The sequence below is a fragment of the Helianthus annuus genome, chromosome 9, assembly GCF_002127325.2.
Source record: "Helianthus annuus cultivar XRQ/B chromosome 9, HanXRQr2.0-SUNRISE, whole genome shotgun sequence".
Taxonomy (NCBI): domain Eukaryota; kingdom Viridiplantae; phylum Streptophyta; class Magnoliopsida; order Asterales; family Asteraceae; genus Helianthus; species Helianthus annuus.
Window position 1 is genome coordinate 118,873,441 of NC_035441.2, and position 18,262 is coordinate 118,891,702.

An 18,262-nucleotide genomic window follows, 5' to 3' on the forward strand; every position below is an offset into this window, starting at 1 on the left:
GCTGAGATCCTAAACCTTTTGTGAGTAAATCTGCAATCTGATCTTTGCTGTTTATTTGCATTGTCATGATTTCTTTGGATTCAACTCTCTCTCAAACAAAGTAACAGTCCATCTCAACATGTTTGGTTCGTTCATGAAAAACTGGGTTGTTAGCAATGTGACGAGCTGCTTGATTATCGAAGAAGAGAGTTGTTGGAGCTGTCAGGATGATCTGTAGATCCTTAAGTAACCATCGGACCCATAAGATTTCACTAATGGTGGATGCCATGGCTCTATATTCAGCCTCTGCAGATGAACGAGAGACTAGAGATTGTTTCTTGGACTTCCAAGAAATAGGAGCACCACCCAAAAGGAGAAGATATCCGGTTCTCGATCGTCTATAACAGGGGCATCCAAGCCAGTCTGCGTCACAGTAAGCAGTTAAGACGGGTTCGCCAGCTCGTGGGAGTAAAATACCCTGTCCTACTGTTCCTTTTAAGTAACGAAGTACTCGATTTGCAACATCCACGATTGTTAAAAAATAGTTTGCCCCCGAAAGCGAGGGAATTCTATATCTTCCCCAGTTATCACAATGCAACAATTCAAAACATTCTTTGCTTTTGATAGAACTTATAGGAAAAGGCAATCGGGTGTATTTAGCTTTAGCACACGAATCACAATCAACAGTTTTAAAAGAAGCATTCTTGGCAAAATCAAAATGAGAAAGTTTATTACTAGAAGTATGACCAAGCCTTTTATGCCATACCTCCACCGAAGCCATCATAGCCTTTCTTCTATTCTCCACCATCTTGATCCGGTATTGTAACACCTCGTAAATCACGTCCAATGAAGTATTGACACGTGTAATAAACCCTAATGAAGTCAAACATTGAATTTAAGGGACTAATTTTTCGAAAAATCAAAAACTTCGATTATGAAATGACTGGAAGTGTTAGCAAACCTAAAATAAGTTTCTAAATAACCTCTCACGATATTTACATTCGCAAATGAGCCCCTTGGCGATCGAGTGTAGCCGTTTGTGGAATTAATTGGAAGTTTGCGCAATGAAGGGTTAAAAGCGTCAACATGTTAATTCTTACCTCTGAGTGACCTTTTAACAAATCGGGAGCTTTATAATATTTAATTATACTCTCGGGAATGCCAAATGATGGCCGTCTAAGGTTTTTATGCCTATAAGTAAAGTTACGCGCAACTTTGCAAGTTAGAGGGACTAAAAGTGTCAATATGTTCAATTATACCTCTGAATGACCTTTTAGCGAACCCGAAGCATTGTGCTGTTTAATAATACTTCCAAGGATGCCTAATATGGATTAGATGAGGCTTCAATACTAATAAATGATGAGATGCGCAAGTTTGCGCAATAAAGGGGCCTAAAGCGTCAACTTTTGAATCTACGCCATTCGGTGACCATTTAAGCAAGCGGGAGCGTAGTAATGTTTAATTATATGCTTGGGAATGATTAATATGGTCCATGGAAGGCTTAGATATCATTAAACGGCATTTCGCGCTACTTTGCGCAATTAAGGGACTAATTGCGTCAAACTGCAAAAGTATGTCGATTCATTTAGAATCGGACCTTCCGGAATATGACCATAAGTTAAACATACCCTATTTATCCTTTATATAGCTTAGATATAGGCATAGAGGTCTTTGGTGCGCAAAAATAAACTTTTAAGTCATGCAGGGACTAAAAATGTCAAAAAGTGCACAAGTTTGCATTTTCGCGCATATCTTGCATTCTGGATATCTCCGGACATCCAAAAATTTATGTAAGCACTAAAATATTTTATTTTAGTGATTGGCTTGATAAAATTCCATTCGTCGCGTAATTTGGTTCGTTTTTCGCATCCGTCCGTGTTTCGTCGTAATTAACCGAACGACGTGACCGTACGACCAAATGAACCGACATCCAGCATGTTTTTGAGCATGTTTCATGTTCCCCATGTTTAGGTATCATTGTAGAGCCTTAAAATGGTTTAACGGGCCTTAAATGTGTCGGAAATGACATTTGGAAGTGCAGGGGCCAAAACTATCAACAAATGAAAGTATGTGTGAGCTGTACTGGTCCTTACGGACCGTATACCCTGACCCTTACGGTCCAGATACAGGTGTCAGCTCCAGAAAATTAAAAACCAGCTTTGGTTTTGCTCTTTGTCTCACATACTTGATTCTATGGGCTGAATTTGGAACACCCATGGTTTTCTAAAACAAGGGGCATACTTATAGGGCTGAGATCGAATCCCGTTTATCGAGGAACGATCCTAACGGCTCTCAAAATCCTATAAATACCCCCTTTGTTTTGGGTTTTCACTTGCACCTTCCTTCATTTCTGATTGCTCTGAATTCTTTGAGGGTCTTGAGCTTCTTGAGAACCTCATTCAGTCCTTTGGACTCTTGTAAGTAATCCTTTCATGCTTAGTTTAATTATTTAGCGTTTTAACCCGAAAAGTCAAGCGTTTTTCGATAAACGCTTTGATTTTTAAACGGTTGAGCCATGGTTCACAACGAACATGGCTACATGATCGTAATTAGGTAGGTATTAAACCCTTAAAGGGGAACCTCCTAATTACCATGTTTACTTAGTTAAATTGTCGGGTCAAATAAAAGTCAAACGGGTTAATTTTTAATTAAATTCATAACTATTAATATAAGAAACCATAAATCAGTTTTCTCACTTTAATAACTTGGTAAATATTAGTTGAACATGCCTAAGCATGATTCAACCCGACAATTCTAAGTATAGGCTCGGTTCGAAACCGAAAGTCACAAAAGTTGACTTTTGCTTTGACTTTCAGTTCTGACCCGATTTAGCTTAGTTTAGATATGCCTTAGGATTCCATTAGGACCATATATAGGTTAGTATAACCCTCCGAGGTTATACAACTTGGTTCCATAGAAATCCTAGTTCATGCATGTTTCCGTTAAATGCCTAAATGTTGACCGTTATGCCCTTTTGACCCTAAAATGAGAATTTTGAAAATATGAGAGGACAATAATCTTTATTACCGATTTATAAACTTGTCCTTAAAATTTGACATCAGTTTGAGGTCTAGATTAGGAGTTATGCTCAATAGCGTAATTAAAAAGCTTTTTGTTAATTAAACGGCATAATTAGCGTTTAGCCTATCTAAACCCAATTTTTGAAACCAAACTTTTTACCTACTGATATAAAACAATATTTTGGGATTTTTAAAGATTTTTATTTAATTTTAGGCTGAGCATAACATAGGGTTCTAAGCTTGTTTCGGTAGTTGTCGCTTTTGCCCTTTTGGGCTATAAAATAAGTTTTACAAATCCTTTTGATGCCAAACCTTTTTCTACTTATCTAATATGATAAATAAAATATTTTGAGCCTTCTGAAATAATAAAAACATCAGGTTTCCTTTAAAAACCTGGAAATGGCTCCAAATCGCCTTTTTAAGCGTTTTTAACGCATAGTATGTATCAAAACTATTTTAAACATATAAGGGCTGATGCCTACTGATATATTCAGTAAATTTTTATATTTTAACAGTAAGGAAAAGTTTTAAACTCAGGTTTTCAGTTTTGACCTTTTAAGCCTATGTGAAATTACCAAAATATCCCTACGGTGCATAGTATGGTTATAATTAATAAATTTCACATATATATGATACCATACTGTTATAACTTATTAAATTAAGTATATTTACTGATTAAATCAGACCTGAAACTCATATTTATAATTAAATCCTTTTAAAGCTTTAAAATGACCAAAATACCCCTACGGGGCATAAATTGGTCCTTAATTCGTTTTGGGCATAATGGAAGGTATCCTACTGATATCACAACATATTTAGGGCATATTAACTTAGGAAACATGTTCATGACTCATTTGGTTACCCGTTACGCACTTTTCGCGTTCGGATCGGCTTATGTAACTAGTTTACATAAATTAGCCGAAACGGGTCAAACCTTATCATTTTTATCTCAAAATCCAGAATGTGTTTAGTTTACCCTTATTACACAAGTATACAAGCTTGTTGGTTCTAAACCACATTCTAATCCGGTTCTCGCTTAATCATGCGTTTTGAACCGTATCTTCCTTCAAAGCTAACCGGTCTAAGCATAGGCTTAATTAAAGACCCGTTAGGAATCTAATAGGTTATTAAAAACCTCCGTTCCAAATTAAGAGACCCAGTATAAGTACTTGTGCTTGCTAATTAGGATATAAGGCTGAGTATAAATTGCATTTTAAGCTCAGTTAAATACTCTTAACTTATTTTCCCTATACGGGCTTGGGATACGGTATTATAATAATACCGCTTGGTCGGGTATTGAATGTTTAATCGTATTGTGATTAAATTATTGAGGTAACCCGCTTTAATATGTCTTGTTTGAAATAAAGGCCTTTAGGGGTTAATGACCATGTCCCGGATATCCTTGGCATCATTATAAATTGAAAATGGCCACGTCTTAAGCACGGGGTGTAGGCGTACACCTGACAGTTGCATAAGGGAAACGGTATCCCACTCTCTTGTGGGCCTATACTTGTGGTGTGTCTGTTAATCTTGACTTGGTTTCTACATCGGGCCCTAAATGTATAACGAACATTGTAAATCTGTATACAAGATTATTTTTATATAATTGTCCCAAGTTATAAAAGTTTTGTGCCATGTGCATTCAAATCAATTTTCTAAAACATTTTCAAAATGAGTCAGTTAAGTTGTATTTACCAGTGTAAACTGACGTATTTTCCCAAAAAGATTAAGTGACAGGTACTATGCGTAATTGGCTGGGAGCTCAAAGCGTCAATAGGGAATCTCGCAAGTTCTAGATGCCTAAAGTCTGTTGAACAATGTTATATTTCTGTTTTAAGATCCGCCTGTGGATCCTTTACTTTCCGTTGTAATACTTTGATATTACTTTATATCGGATTGTGATATATTTATCTTTTGCTTCCGATGTGCATTTAAATTGTGTTGTTTGACTATGATGATATCAACTACGTCACGATACTCCCCACCGGGCCCACCGGTAATACGTGGAAATATCGGGGTGTGACAGGTATAGTCCACGTTCACATTTACCCATTCCAATCAATTCCCTTGAACGCAAGTCTTGTATGAAACAGAATTCGGGAAGGAAAATTACCGCACATTGATGATCCTTCGTTAAACAACTCACTGATAAAAGGTTACACTTAAACTATGGAACATGCAACACCCCCTTAATTTTCCTTCCACTTGGTAAATAGCAACTTCCTTTACCCATGACAAGTATAAAATCACCGTTTGGGATCATAACAGGAGGTTCACAAGTGGAAGCCATCATGTCTTCTAACCATTCACCTTGGTACGTTATGTGTATGGTACAACCCGAATCAACTATCCAATCGTTGGATGAGTGGTCTCCCATGGATGTCGATCAGAGTGAGATAGTAGAGTTTTGGATTTGTTTGTCGAGCAGGATAGTAGCCTGCTCTGATACCATATGAAAACTGGTATTCAATTTAGGGTTTCTTTCATTCAAAAACAAAGACCTCGTACAAGAGGTTAAATACATGAAAAAAGGAAACATGAAAAAAGAAACAAAAATATCACAGCGATATGACAGCTAATTAAAAATAAAATCATAATAATTTCTCCAAGTCAGACTCAACCAAAAGCTTTATGGACGATCATTCTCTCTCGCCCTCTCACACATGTGAAGACAAATTTTTAGTCATCTATTTCCTTGCCTCGTCCTCCGCATCGTCTCCTTCATCGATTAGGATGTCACAGATTGGTATCAGAGCCATCATAGCCTTTCTTCTATTCTCCACCATCTTGATCCGGTATAGTCCACGTTCACATTTACCCATTCCAATCAATTTCCTTGAACACGAGTCTTGTATGAAACAGAATTCGGGAAGGAAAATTACCGCATATTGATGATCCTTCGTTAAACAACTCACCGATAAAAGGTTACATTTAAACTTTGGAACATGCAACACCCCCTTAATTTTCCTTCCACTTGGTAAATAGCAACTTCCTTTACCCATGACAGGTATAGAATCACCGTTTGGGATCATAACAGGAGGTTCACAAGTGGAAGCCATCATGTCTTCTAACCATTCAGCTTGGTACGTTATGTATTCGGTACAACCCGAATCAACTATCCAATCGTTGGATGAGTGGTCTCCCATGGATGTCGATCAGAGTGAGATAGTAGAGTTTCGGATTTGTTTGTCGAGCAGGATAGTAGCCTGCTCTGGTACCATATGAAAACTGGTATTCAATTTAGGGTTTCTTTCATTAAAAAACAAAGACCTCGTACAAGAGGTTAAATACAGGAGAAAAGGAAACATGAAAAAAGAAACAGAAATATCACAGTGATATGACAACTAATTAAAAATAAAATCATAATAATTTCTCCAAGTCAGACTCAACCAAAAGCTTTATGGACGATCATTCTCTCTAGCCTTCTCACGCATGTGCAGACAAATTTTTAGTCATCTAGTTCCTTGGCTCGTCCTCCGCATCGTCTCCTTCATCAATTAGGATGTTACAGATTGGTATCAGAGCTATACTTATAGAAAAGTTAGGTTATTAGAATGCTTTTGACCTAAACTATAATATTTCTAGGACACCAAACATACCCAAAAGCGTCACAGGGCACTTCTAGATGCTATACTAAATATACCTAAAAAATAAAATTTGAATTTAAGAAATAAGCTATTATGAAAGGGTACAAATAGCCTTATCGTACAACATACATGAAAAAGTTAGAAAAAAACGTGGTGATATTTTCGTAATTATTTTATTCGCGATTACCGTACAAGATGAAAATATCCCTACCAGATCAAAATTACCCTACAAAATCATTTGTAGAGTATTTATGATACTCTATAAAATTACCCTACAAAATCAAAGTTATCCTAATTATGATGCTCTATAAATTACCCTATAAGATTAAATTACCATACAAGATTATTTGTAGAGTAATTATGATACTCTATAAAATTACCCTACAAGATTATTTCATGTTTTTCATATGTTTTGTATGATAACACTAGTTGGGTGTAGGGAGTAGTTAGACACTTTAAATAGGTAAACTCTCAAATCATCCAATCAAACAGGTAAATTATTTAAAAAAGGAAAAATGTGTTATTGGTTGAGAAAATATGAACCCCATCACACACCCCTCTCTCTCTCCCCGATTCGGTGAAGGTTCACCGATTTTCTCCCCCTTTTCGGTAAACATGTTGGCAATGAAGGAGGGTCGGTACAAAGTGAGTTTACCGCCCCACTCCGTATACCCTTAGATATTTCGCTATGACCAAAAGATACGGAAAAACCACATATTCAACCTACCCAATGTCCAACCCTACAATATTATTATTATATTTTCCTCATACGTCACCCAGTAATCCAGTATATTAATCACAGCCGTTCCCTTGCCGTCCAATCTTATCTCACCTCACTCTCTCTCTCTCTCTCTATCCCCTATCATTCCGATCACCGTCGATACTTTTTCCGGCATGGCCGCCGCATCGGAAAACGGCACCAGTGACATTTCTACCGAATCCGTGGTAGTAGATGATGACGTCAAGTTCGGTTTCCAGCGGCCGGAGATGTACACCGAGACTCTCACCGGATCCGTTAATCCGTACGGTCGTCACGTTTTCTTGTGCTACAAGTCTCACGAAGAGTGGCCTGCTCGTGTTGAATCGTCCGATTCCGATCCGCTTCCGAAGCGTCTCGCTGGAGCTATCAAGGATCGGAAGAACGATATCGCTGTTAAGGTTAGGGTTTCTAAACTGTGTTAGTTAGGTTATATCGTGTTTATGATTCTGATGAGATATTTGAAGTTTTGTAAGTGTTGATGAGTTGTTTTCGTTTGTGATCTGGTTTTTGTAGACGATGTTGACGATATGCGAGAGCGGTGATGGTACTGGTTTATCTGATGGAGATGTTTTGATTTTTCCTGATCTGATTAAGTACAGGTATTGTGAGTTTCTTTAGGGTTTTAGATTAGTGTGTACGTGTAATTGTAAGTGTGTGTAGAATTTCGCTTTATGTTTCGTATTTGTTTACTGTTTGATTCGAAAATTTCGCTAGGGTTTTAGATTTAGTGTATATGTGTAATCGTAAGTGTGTGTAGAATCTTGCTCTATGTTTCGTATTTGTTTACGCTAGGGTTTTAGATTTATTGTATATGTGTAATCGTAAGTGTCTGTAGAATTTTGCCCTGTGTTTTGTACTTTTTTTACTGTTTGGTTAGATCTATGACCTGTTCTGTTGTTTTTATTAAGTTTTAAAGCAAAATAATACTTGATGTCATGTACGAGTCATTATGAGTATATGAAGGATTTAAAACAGTGAAATGTTAGGTCAGATATATATTTATATGGTTTTGATGAAGTGATACTTTTGGTAGCATATTATTCGTTCTTTTGAGTTTGGAATTTTGTTGTGTTTTGTTTTTTGTTCAAGCTGTATATCTTTAGCTGATACGTACTAGTGTGTTTGGATATCAGGAATAACAATAGTCAAAGTTTCTAGCCAGTGTTATAAGAATTGCTAGGCGCTAGTCGGGCGGTGGGGTACCGACTAGCGATTAATAGGGATTAATCGGATTGAGATTTTTATGTGTAATGTTTAGTTATATAGGTAGAGGATCCTGTAAAAAGTGCTCAAAGTGTGAGAAGTGTGAGAAGTGTATTATAACACTATATATAATACTATGTAACACCATATAAACACCGTATAACAATATGTAACACCATATAATACCATATAACACTATGTAACACTATATATCATTATATAACAAATATAACACTATAGTTTGTCTGATAGCATGTCTATGATAGATGTATAGTGTTATGTTTGTTATATAATGTTATATAGTGTTACATAGTGTTATATGGTATTATATGGTGTTACATATTGTTATACGGTGTTTATATGGTGTTATATAGTATTATATATAGTGTTATAATACACTTCTCACACTTCTCACACTTTAGGCCCTTTTTACACTATCCTTACCCTAGTTATATATACACAAACGTATTTTTATATGTAGCTTTTTAAAGTAGACATGTTTTAACCCCTCATTGATTCATTTTTTAAGCAACTGACAGGAATTTATAAGGTTTGGTCGAAATTTGGCCGGGATCTGGACAAAATTTGGCTAGAATAGGATCGTCATTGACCGCCTAGCGATTAATCGGCCATTAATCGGTGAAAACGGCAACTAATCGGAGAATAGTCGGGATTTTTACAACCATGTTTCTAGCATTAGTCTTTTTTTAAAGATATCTGCTTACTATTTTTTGCTGGATTTTTTTCTCAATGATTAGGGGCAGTGTTGTAGTATAATCTTATAGAGCATTACCAAAATGCACTATAGCATGTGATAATGTTATTGTTAGGTTGGTTACTTACTTACTGCTTTTGTTGATTAAAGGGGTTTGGAAGAGTCAAACATCGATAGTTTTGTGGAGGATGTGCTTGTGAACGGCAATCCATGGTCTGCAGGAACAGGGGAACCAGTGACAGGTTCATATGTATTTGTCTGTGCTCATAACAGTCGAGATAAAAGGTGTGGTGTTTGTGGACCGGTTTTAATTGAGAAGTTCAACGAGGAGATTGGAGTGAGGGGATTGAAGGATGAGGTGTTCGTGGGTGCTTGCTCACACGTTGGGGGCCACAAGTATGCAGGGAACTTGATTATATATAGCAAGGTTCAGGAGGAGAAAGTTTCTGGACACTGGTAAGAGAACTTGCTACCGTGTTTTATTATTTGTCCTTAATTTTGTTTGCACCAGTCACTCTGACATATGTATGTTCCTGTACTATTGTTGTATTGTAGGTATGGTTATGTTACTCCAAATGATGTGGCTGATTTGCTTGACCAGCATATTAAGAAGGGCGAGATCATCGAAAGGATTTGGAGGTACCATTTTCCCTTCCTACGTGCTTTGCTCAATTGGTTGTTTACTGATTTATATATAATAACCCAAATCGACTCTTTATTACACATATGAGTTGAAATCGATCCCTACAAGGTTTTGCATTAGTGTTTAACGTATTTAATCAACTGCAGGGGTGAAATGGGTGTTCCTCCTGTTGAGAAAACCGAGAAGGTAGCTGAACAGACACTCCCGAATGGAAATGATCTGAAGGAAAACGCGAAAGACGAGAAGGAAAACACTGGAGGCTGTTGTCAAGGTGCCAATGGATTCTCATGCTGCAGAGTTGATAATTCAGAAGCGAAAAAGGATGGGAAAAAGTCAACCTACAAGTTTGACTTCTTCACTAGAAAGTGGGAGCAACACGAGATCTACACAGCTGCTGCTGTAGTTGGAGCTGTGGCAACTGTAGCTGTGGCATATAGCCTTTATAAAAGGACACGGTGAGTTTTGCTCTCGTGGTCACTTGTGTCTGTTTTACGGTATTATTACAAACTTAAAACGAAATGTTTCACGTGGCACGGATATTGTTAAGTATCGTTATCACTATACACGAACCTACTTAGATTTTGTAGGTATACCGCCCTGTTTGTAAGGGTACAAGTTAGCATGACTATGGTATCTTGATGATCTGATTTGTTGGTTTTATTTTGAACCTCCTGGTACCATGTTACAAGTGAGTTGAATAAATGGTACTTGAGATCAAAGGGGGTTTGGTTTACAAGATGTTGATGCATGTTATAATATCACATGAACTTATAATTTCTATGATAGTGTATGATAGTGTTGATGAGTTTTTAAACATGTATTTTTGTCTCATTTGAGTTTATATTTTGAAAAAATAATCGTTGTCCATTATATGGATCCATACGTGTGAAATTCTTCTTATCGACATTGGTTATGAGCAAACGTCCATTTTGAGATGTGATGATCTTAAATGACTCATGTTGCTTTTCTCTAGCGTTCAATGAGCGAGTTTTAGCAGTTAGGGTAAAGTTCTTGTACAAATAATCTTAACATACTAAACATACAAATTGAAGGAAAACTCAAAAAGACAAGGTGGCATTTTTGTAATTATCAATAACTATCAAAGTTACTCTACAAATATACCTAAAAAAACCTAACCACTCCCCCCACCCCAAAAAAAACCTAAACCCCCCACCCCCCAAAAACCTAAAAAAAACCTACCCCCCCCCCACACCACCAAAAACCGAAAAAAACCTAACCCCCCCCCCCCCCCCAAAACCTAAAAAAAAGCTAACCCCCCCCCCCCCCCACCCACCCAAGCTAAAATGCTAAAAACTAAACCCCCCAAAAAACCTAAAAAATCTAAAAAAATAAAAAAAACACACAAATTATTTTATTTTATTTTTTTAACATTTTTTATTAAAAAATCGCTACTTTTGGTAGCAGCAAAAAAAAAAACTTTTTTTTTTTTTTTTTTTTTTTTTGCTAACGAAATGTAGCGATTTTTTAATAAAAAATGTTAAAAAAAATTGTGTTTTTTTAGGTATTTTTGGTTGTAACTTTGATAGTTGGTGGTAATTACAAAAATGCCACCTTGTCTTTTTGGGTTTTCCTTCAATTTGTATGTTTAGTATGTTAAGATTATTTGTATTTGATCTTTTGCCTTAGCAGTTAACATTAGCATGGTTTCAAGCCGTAAGGATCATAACTGAAATCTTCATAAACAGAAGATCGAGTTTAAATGAAATACAAAAGTAATTAAACTTTTTTATGATCTAGATAAATGGATTGTAAAAATGGTATAAACAGGTTTATGCAAGAACAATCGACAACAATAACACCAGAAATAGTGATAAAACGGTGACATAAAACTTTTATTATTTACCAACCCAGAAAAACACCCAACCACCCTTGATCTTACAAAATGTAAGATCGAAGAACAATACAAGAACAATAGATCAACTGATGATAAATCAGTTGATCATATGAAACGATACAACCAAAACAGATGAAGATCCACAGGATCTAACTATACAACAAACAACTAAAACAAGATCAACAGCAGATCTTCAACAAGCTCCAGATCTTCAACACGAATCCAGAGAAATGAACGAACAGGAAAGTGAGATGTGAGAGAGTGAACAGAATGATCTGGAAACCCTAGATCACCAACAACCTTCCTTTTATATGAAGAAAATATCAAAGTTTCACTTTAGCCCTCAGCTTATGAAACATGATAACCGGAGCCCCTTGAAAGTTCCCAAAAGCCCCTAACAAACTCATGAAATACACTTTTGGCACACAATCAGTTGCAACCAAAAATATCTCCAACAGTAACAGATCAACCACTTTATACCGGCCCAACTTATATGAGCCCAACAACTAAAGACTAACACTGAATGAATTATAAGAAGTGAACGACTTATAATAAGCCCAATATAATTTAACATCCCCCCATAATTCATACAGTGAAAGCATCTAACATACCCAACATATGACACAAAGTGTCATGTTGTAACCCATTCAATCCTTTGGTGAACAGATCAGCTAACTGTTCATCAGAACTTACCTTTTCTGGAATAACAATACCAGCTGAAATTTTCTCTCTTAAAAAATGCAAATCCAGCTCAAAGTGTTTAGTCCGTTCATGAAAGACCGGATTAAACGCAATGGATATAGCAGACTGACTGTCACAGAACAATTTCACTGGTAAAGCACTTTCAACACATAGTTCTTTTAACAAGTTTAAGATCCACATAACTTCACAACAAGCAGAGCACATAGCCCTATATTCCGCTTCAGCGGTAGACCTAGCAACAACACTCTGTTTTTTAGACTTCCAAGACACAACAGAATTACCAAGAAATATACTAAATCCAGTTACAGATTTTCTAGATGTTAAACATTTCGCCCAATCAGAATCAACAAACCCTTTCAACACAAAATCATTTTCTCTTTTAAACAAAATCCCTTTCCCAGGAGATTGTTTCAAATACTTAAGCAACCGTAATGCAATTTGCAAATGACATTCTTTAGGCGAATGCATAAACTGGCTTAGAAACTGAACGGCATAACTTATATCCGGTCTAGTAATAGACAGATATATTAGTTTGCCTATCAGTTTCTGAAAACTCGTAACATCTTTCACAGCAGTTTGATTTTGACTCAGTTTATTACTAATAACATGACTTTGCTCTATAGGCGTACTAACCGGTTTAACACCCAAATACCCAAACTCACTAAGCAACTCTAAACAATACTTACGCTGATTCAAACAAATGCCACTATCAACATATAATACTTCAATTCCCAGAAAATACTTCAAGACACCCAAGTCTTTTATCTGAAAATTTTCACTTAAAACAGATTTAATTCTAACAATATCAGCTTCTGAATTACCAGTAACAATGATATCGTCAACATAGACCAGTAAAACAACAAATACAGAACCAGCAGACATAACATACATAGAATGATCACATAAACTCTGAACAAAACCCATTTTAATCAACACATCATTCAACTTCTCATTCCACTTCCTTGGGGCTTGCTTAAGCCCGTATAAAGACTTAACCAACTTACACACACGAGTTTCATTCTCAGGAAAGTAACCAGGTGGAAGTTTCATATAGACATCTTCCGAAATGGACCCATACAAAAATGCATTGTTTACATCTAACTGATAAATTTGCCAGTTATTTTTAACAGCTAAGCTTAACACACATCTAATGGTTACCATTTTTACAACAGGAGAAAAAGTTTCCCCAAAGTCTAGACCTTCACGTTGGCTAAAACCTTTAGCAACTAATCTGGCCTTAAACCTTTCTATTTCACCATTAGATTTATATTTTACCTTATAAATCCATTTACAACCTATAGCTTTTCTGTCTTTAGGCAAATTAACAAGAACCCAAGTACCATTTTTGTATAATGCTTCCATCTCTTTATTCATGGCCTCTACCCACCTAGGATCCTTAACAGCCTCACTAAAACAAGTTGGCTCAATTGTTTTATTTAAATTTGACACAAAGCACATGTTTTCAACAGACAAATTAGCGTAATTAACACATTTTTCTATGCCATACTTAACCCTCCCTTCAACAACATATTCATCAAACTTTTTTGGCATAGAAACATTTCTAGAAGAACGTCTAACAGACTGAGTGCCCTCAGACTGGTTGGTGTCATCATTTGACCCAGAAGCGTCCTCTGCCCTACCACTGTTACCTAATCTACTACTGCCAACCTGTTCCACCGGTTGACTAGACTCAAACCCGGATACAGGGGCTGATGTAGAGGGCTGCAGTGGTTGCTGATCATCACTAACTGGATCATGTGCACCACTTGTACCTTCTTCATCATTGGGCGTGTTAGGAACTTCAGATGTTATTATATCAACAAAATTTAAATGATTTAGATTTAATTCAAAGCCTCTTTCTTGATTATCTATTCCTTTAAGTTTAAAAGGGTACACATTTTCATAGAATTTTACATCTCTCGAAAAATAAATTTTTTTACTGTCTAAACTCCAAACTTTATACCCTTTTTTTGTGTTAGAATAACCAAGAAAAACACACTTATCAGCATGAAATGCAAACTTATCAGGTTCATTTAAAACAGTAGTGAAACACAAACATCCAAAGTTCCTTAAATGAGACAAGGAGGGTTTAAAACCAAACATAACCTCAAAAGGACTCTTACTATTCAACACAGAGGAGGGTAACCTATTAATCAGGCATACAGCAGTTAGAATACAATCTGACCAAAACCTCAAAGGAACACCACTTTGGAACATCAAAGCCCTAGCTGTGTTTAAAAGGTGCCTATGTTTCCTTTCCACCACACCATTTTGCTGTGGTGTATAGGAACACGTTGTTTGATGTAAAATTCCATTAGTTTTACAAAATATGTTCATATTGTTGTTTACAAATTCTGTCCCATTATCACTTCGAAACACTTTAATCTTTTTCTTAAACTGTGTTAGAATCAATTCATAAAACCCTTTTAAGTTTTCAAACACTTCAGCTTTACTTGTCATAAAATAACACCAAACAGACCTTGAAAAGTCATCAACAATTGTCAAAAAATACCTAAAACCTTCATAACTTGTGACCTTGTATGGACCCCACAAGTCCAGATGAACAAGATCACCTACACCCTTGGTTTTATGTTCACTTAAAGGAAATGGGACTCTAACTTGTTTGGCCCTGTGACAAATATCACAAGAGCTATGACCATTTGAATTTAAGTTAAGGCACTGTTTCAACACAGCCAAGACCTGATCAGAGGGGTGTCCCAATCTAGTATGCCAAGTAACAGATTTCACAGCACTATTAAAACAAGCATGAGCAGAATTACCATTAATTCCTACAACATACAGCCCACTATCTTGCCTACCACTCATCAGGATTTTCTTTGACTTGGAATCCTGAAGCAAACAACTCTCCTCATTAAACACAACAGACACACAATTATCCTTAGCTAACTTATGTACAGACAACAGATTTACACAATAATCTGGAACATAGAAAACATCTTGTAACACAACATTTTTAGTTAGCTCAAGATTACCAATCTTTAACACTTTAACCTTTGTACCATTTGGATGACTAACAGTAATATTAAACTCAGAGACATCCACAGCATTTATCAAATATTTATCAGACTTAACCATATGTTGACTCGCCCCTGAGTCAACAATCCATTCATGACTATTGTTAAACACATTGGAACTTGAACAACTCACAAAATTAGACACATTAAAGCACTCACCTCCTATATTAGGATTCTGTGACTCTGACTGAGAACTTTCACCAACAAGATTTAACAACTTGGTAATCTGCTCAGAAGTAAATGGCAATCCAGACACAGAAGAAGCAGCAGATTTACCAACAGAAGAATTAGACTTATTATTATTATTATTATTATTAACACTAGTGGAATTAACTCTATTAGAAGAGTTATTATTAGTATTATTGTTATTTCTTCTTCTAAACCCTGATGGATAACCAATAATCTCAAAACATCTGTCTATGGTATGACCTAACATATTGCAGTGAGAACATTTAAGATTGTTAGGTCCTCTTGTTGATCTTTTCTTATTCTCAAAACTTTGGCTAGCCTTAGAGACAAATGACACATTCTGGCTTTTAGATCCATTACTAGAAAGCCTGTGTGAATCTTCTCTAGATACAATAGAGAAGGCCACTTTTACTGAGGGAAATGATTCTCTTGTCAAAATATTAGTTCTCACAGGCTGATACACATCATCAAGCCCCATGAGAAACTGCATTAACTTTATAAGAGCTGAAAAATCATTGTAATCCTTAGCAGCTTGACAAGAACATGAAGGCAGTTGAAGCATTGCATCAAACTGCTTCCACATTGTTGTCAACCTGTTATAATATTCTGCAACAGTACTACCATTTTGTGAAATACAGTTTATTTTTTTTATACAAATCATAGACAACTGAACCATCAATCTTATCAAAGGATTCTTTTAAATCAGTCTAAACTTCAGAAGCTAGTTTAGAAAAAACTTGACCAAGAAACAATTCTTCTGAAATAGAATTTAATAACCAAGTAAGCACTACAGAATTGCATCTATCCCATTAGGCTGCCAAAATTTCATCATCTTTAGATTTTTCAACCTTACCATCTATAAATCCATACTTGTTTTTAGCTTCTAAAGCCAATTTCATGGCACTAGACCACACAACATAATTCTCAGTTCCTTTGAGTTTAATACTAACAATAGTTAAACTACTGGAGTCACTAGGATGTAAGTACAATGGATCTCCTATATCCAATTTACTAATCAACGTCTGAGAAGTACTAGGAGCAGTTTCAGCAGGCATAATGACAAGCAACAATTAGACACCAAATATACAAACAGACAACAACAGGTTATCAACAGAAAACACACAAAGAACCAAACAACCAAAGACAAAGGCGAAACTGAGTCAGGGACCAGATTCCAGGTTCATCACTCAAGGTGCCTGGACAAGCCTTTACTCAGGAGCCGAACCCTAATAGAAAAACAAAAGCTAACAATAACCAACCAAAAAAAGACAAAACAAACAATACAAATATGTGCCGGTCCTCACTACCCCGACTTCAACTATCCAACAACAGAAAAAAGATAGGATAGAACGATCTTACAGAGGGTGCAATTCCTTGAATATATATCAGATTCGTAGTTTTCAAGAACTACTAAACCTGATGTCCAGAAGACCAAGTGTCACACAGGTTAGTTTGCCCTAAAACCTTCAAGGGTTTTAGAGACCAACGCAGTATGAACACCAGCAGCAAACGAACCCTCACACAACCCAAGAAACCCTAAGATAGGGTTTCAGTAAACAGATCTGAACTAATATGCCCAAGATCAAGCCGATCCAAACCCTAGAACACCAGGGAATAACCTAAACACAAACAACAAAAAGAATCAGAATCGAACAGCGGAAATAACAGATCAGGAGCGATGAAGCTCTGATACCATGTAAAAATGGTATAAACAGGTTTATGCAAGAACAATCGACAACAATAACACCAGAAATAGTGATAAAACAGTGACATAAAACTTTTATTATTTACCAACCCAGAAAAACACCCAACCACCCTTGATCTTACAAAATGTAAGATCGAAGAACAATACAAGAACAATAGATCAACTGATGATAAATCAGTTGATCATATGAAACGATACAACCAAAACAGATGAAGATCCACAGGATCTAACTATACAACAAACAACTAAAACAAGATCAACAGCAGATCTTCAACAAGCTCCAGATCTTCAACACGAATCCAGAGAAATGAACGAACAGGAAAGTGAGATGTGAGAGAGTGAACAGAATGATCTGGAAACCCTAGATCACCAACAACCTTCCTTTTATATGAAGAAAATATCAAAGTTTCACTTTAGCCCTCAGCTTATGAAACATGATAACCGGAGCCCCTTGAAAGTTCCCAAAAGCCCCTAACAAACTCATGAAATACACTTTTGGCACACAATCAGTTGCAACCAAAAATATCTCCAACAGTAACAGATCAACCACTTTATACCGGCCCAACTTATATGAGCCCAACAACTAAAGACTAACACTGAATGAATTATAAGAAGTGGACGACTTATAATAAGCCCAATATAATTTAACATGGATAATGGTGGCATTAATGGAGATATGTAGAAAGATTACATAAAATATGGAAAAACATGTAAGAAGTGCTTTGCAGCACGTATGGTTATTTTCTATTTTAAATTTTTTGAGAATAATTTCAGTTTTAAAATTAAATTTTTCCATTCTAAAATCCAAGCAAGTATTTAGCTTTATAGTTCCATTCTAATAAATTACACTGCTTTTATGTTTAGTAAAT

At 36.1% G+C, this 18,262-nt stretch overlaps 2 protein-coding genes across 2 annotated transcripts; one reads left to right on the forward strand and one right to left on the reverse strand.

Moving 5' to 3' along the window:
* The first annotated feature begins 7,339 nt into the window (after nucleotides 1–7,339).
* LOC110878344 (altered inheritance of mitochondria protein 32) lies at nucleotides 7,340–10,723 on the forward strand. The gene is made up of 5 exons (XM_022126641.2): nucleotides 7,340–7,744; nucleotides 7,860–7,945; nucleotides 9,415–9,720; nucleotides 9,820–9,903; nucleotides 10,054–10,723. Exons 1-5 carry the CDS (start codon nucleotides 7,481–7,483, stop codon nucleotides 10,364–10,366), a joined length of 1,053 nt encoding a protein of 350 aa, XP_021982333.1. The 5' UTR covers nucleotides 7,340–7,480; the 3' UTR covers nucleotides 10,367–10,723.
* A 3,732-nt stretch (nucleotides 10,724–14,455) lies between these two features.
* On the reverse strand, nucleotides 14,456–16,320 carry LOC110874582 (GATA zinc finger domain-containing protein 8-like). Its single transcript, XM_022123144.2, has 3 exons — nucleotides 15,659–16,320; nucleotides 15,245–15,314; nucleotides 14,456–14,610 (listed from the first exon to the last, which is right to left on the reverse strand). The coding sequence occupies exons 1-2, from the start codon at nucleotides 16,269–16,271 to the stop codon at nucleotides 15,280–15,282; spliced, it is 648 nt and encodes a 215-aa protein (XP_021978836.1). The 5' UTR covers nucleotides 16,272–16,320; the 3' UTR covers nucleotides 14,456–14,610; nucleotides 15,245–15,279.
* Nucleotides 16,321–18,262: the final 1,942 nt, after the last annotated feature.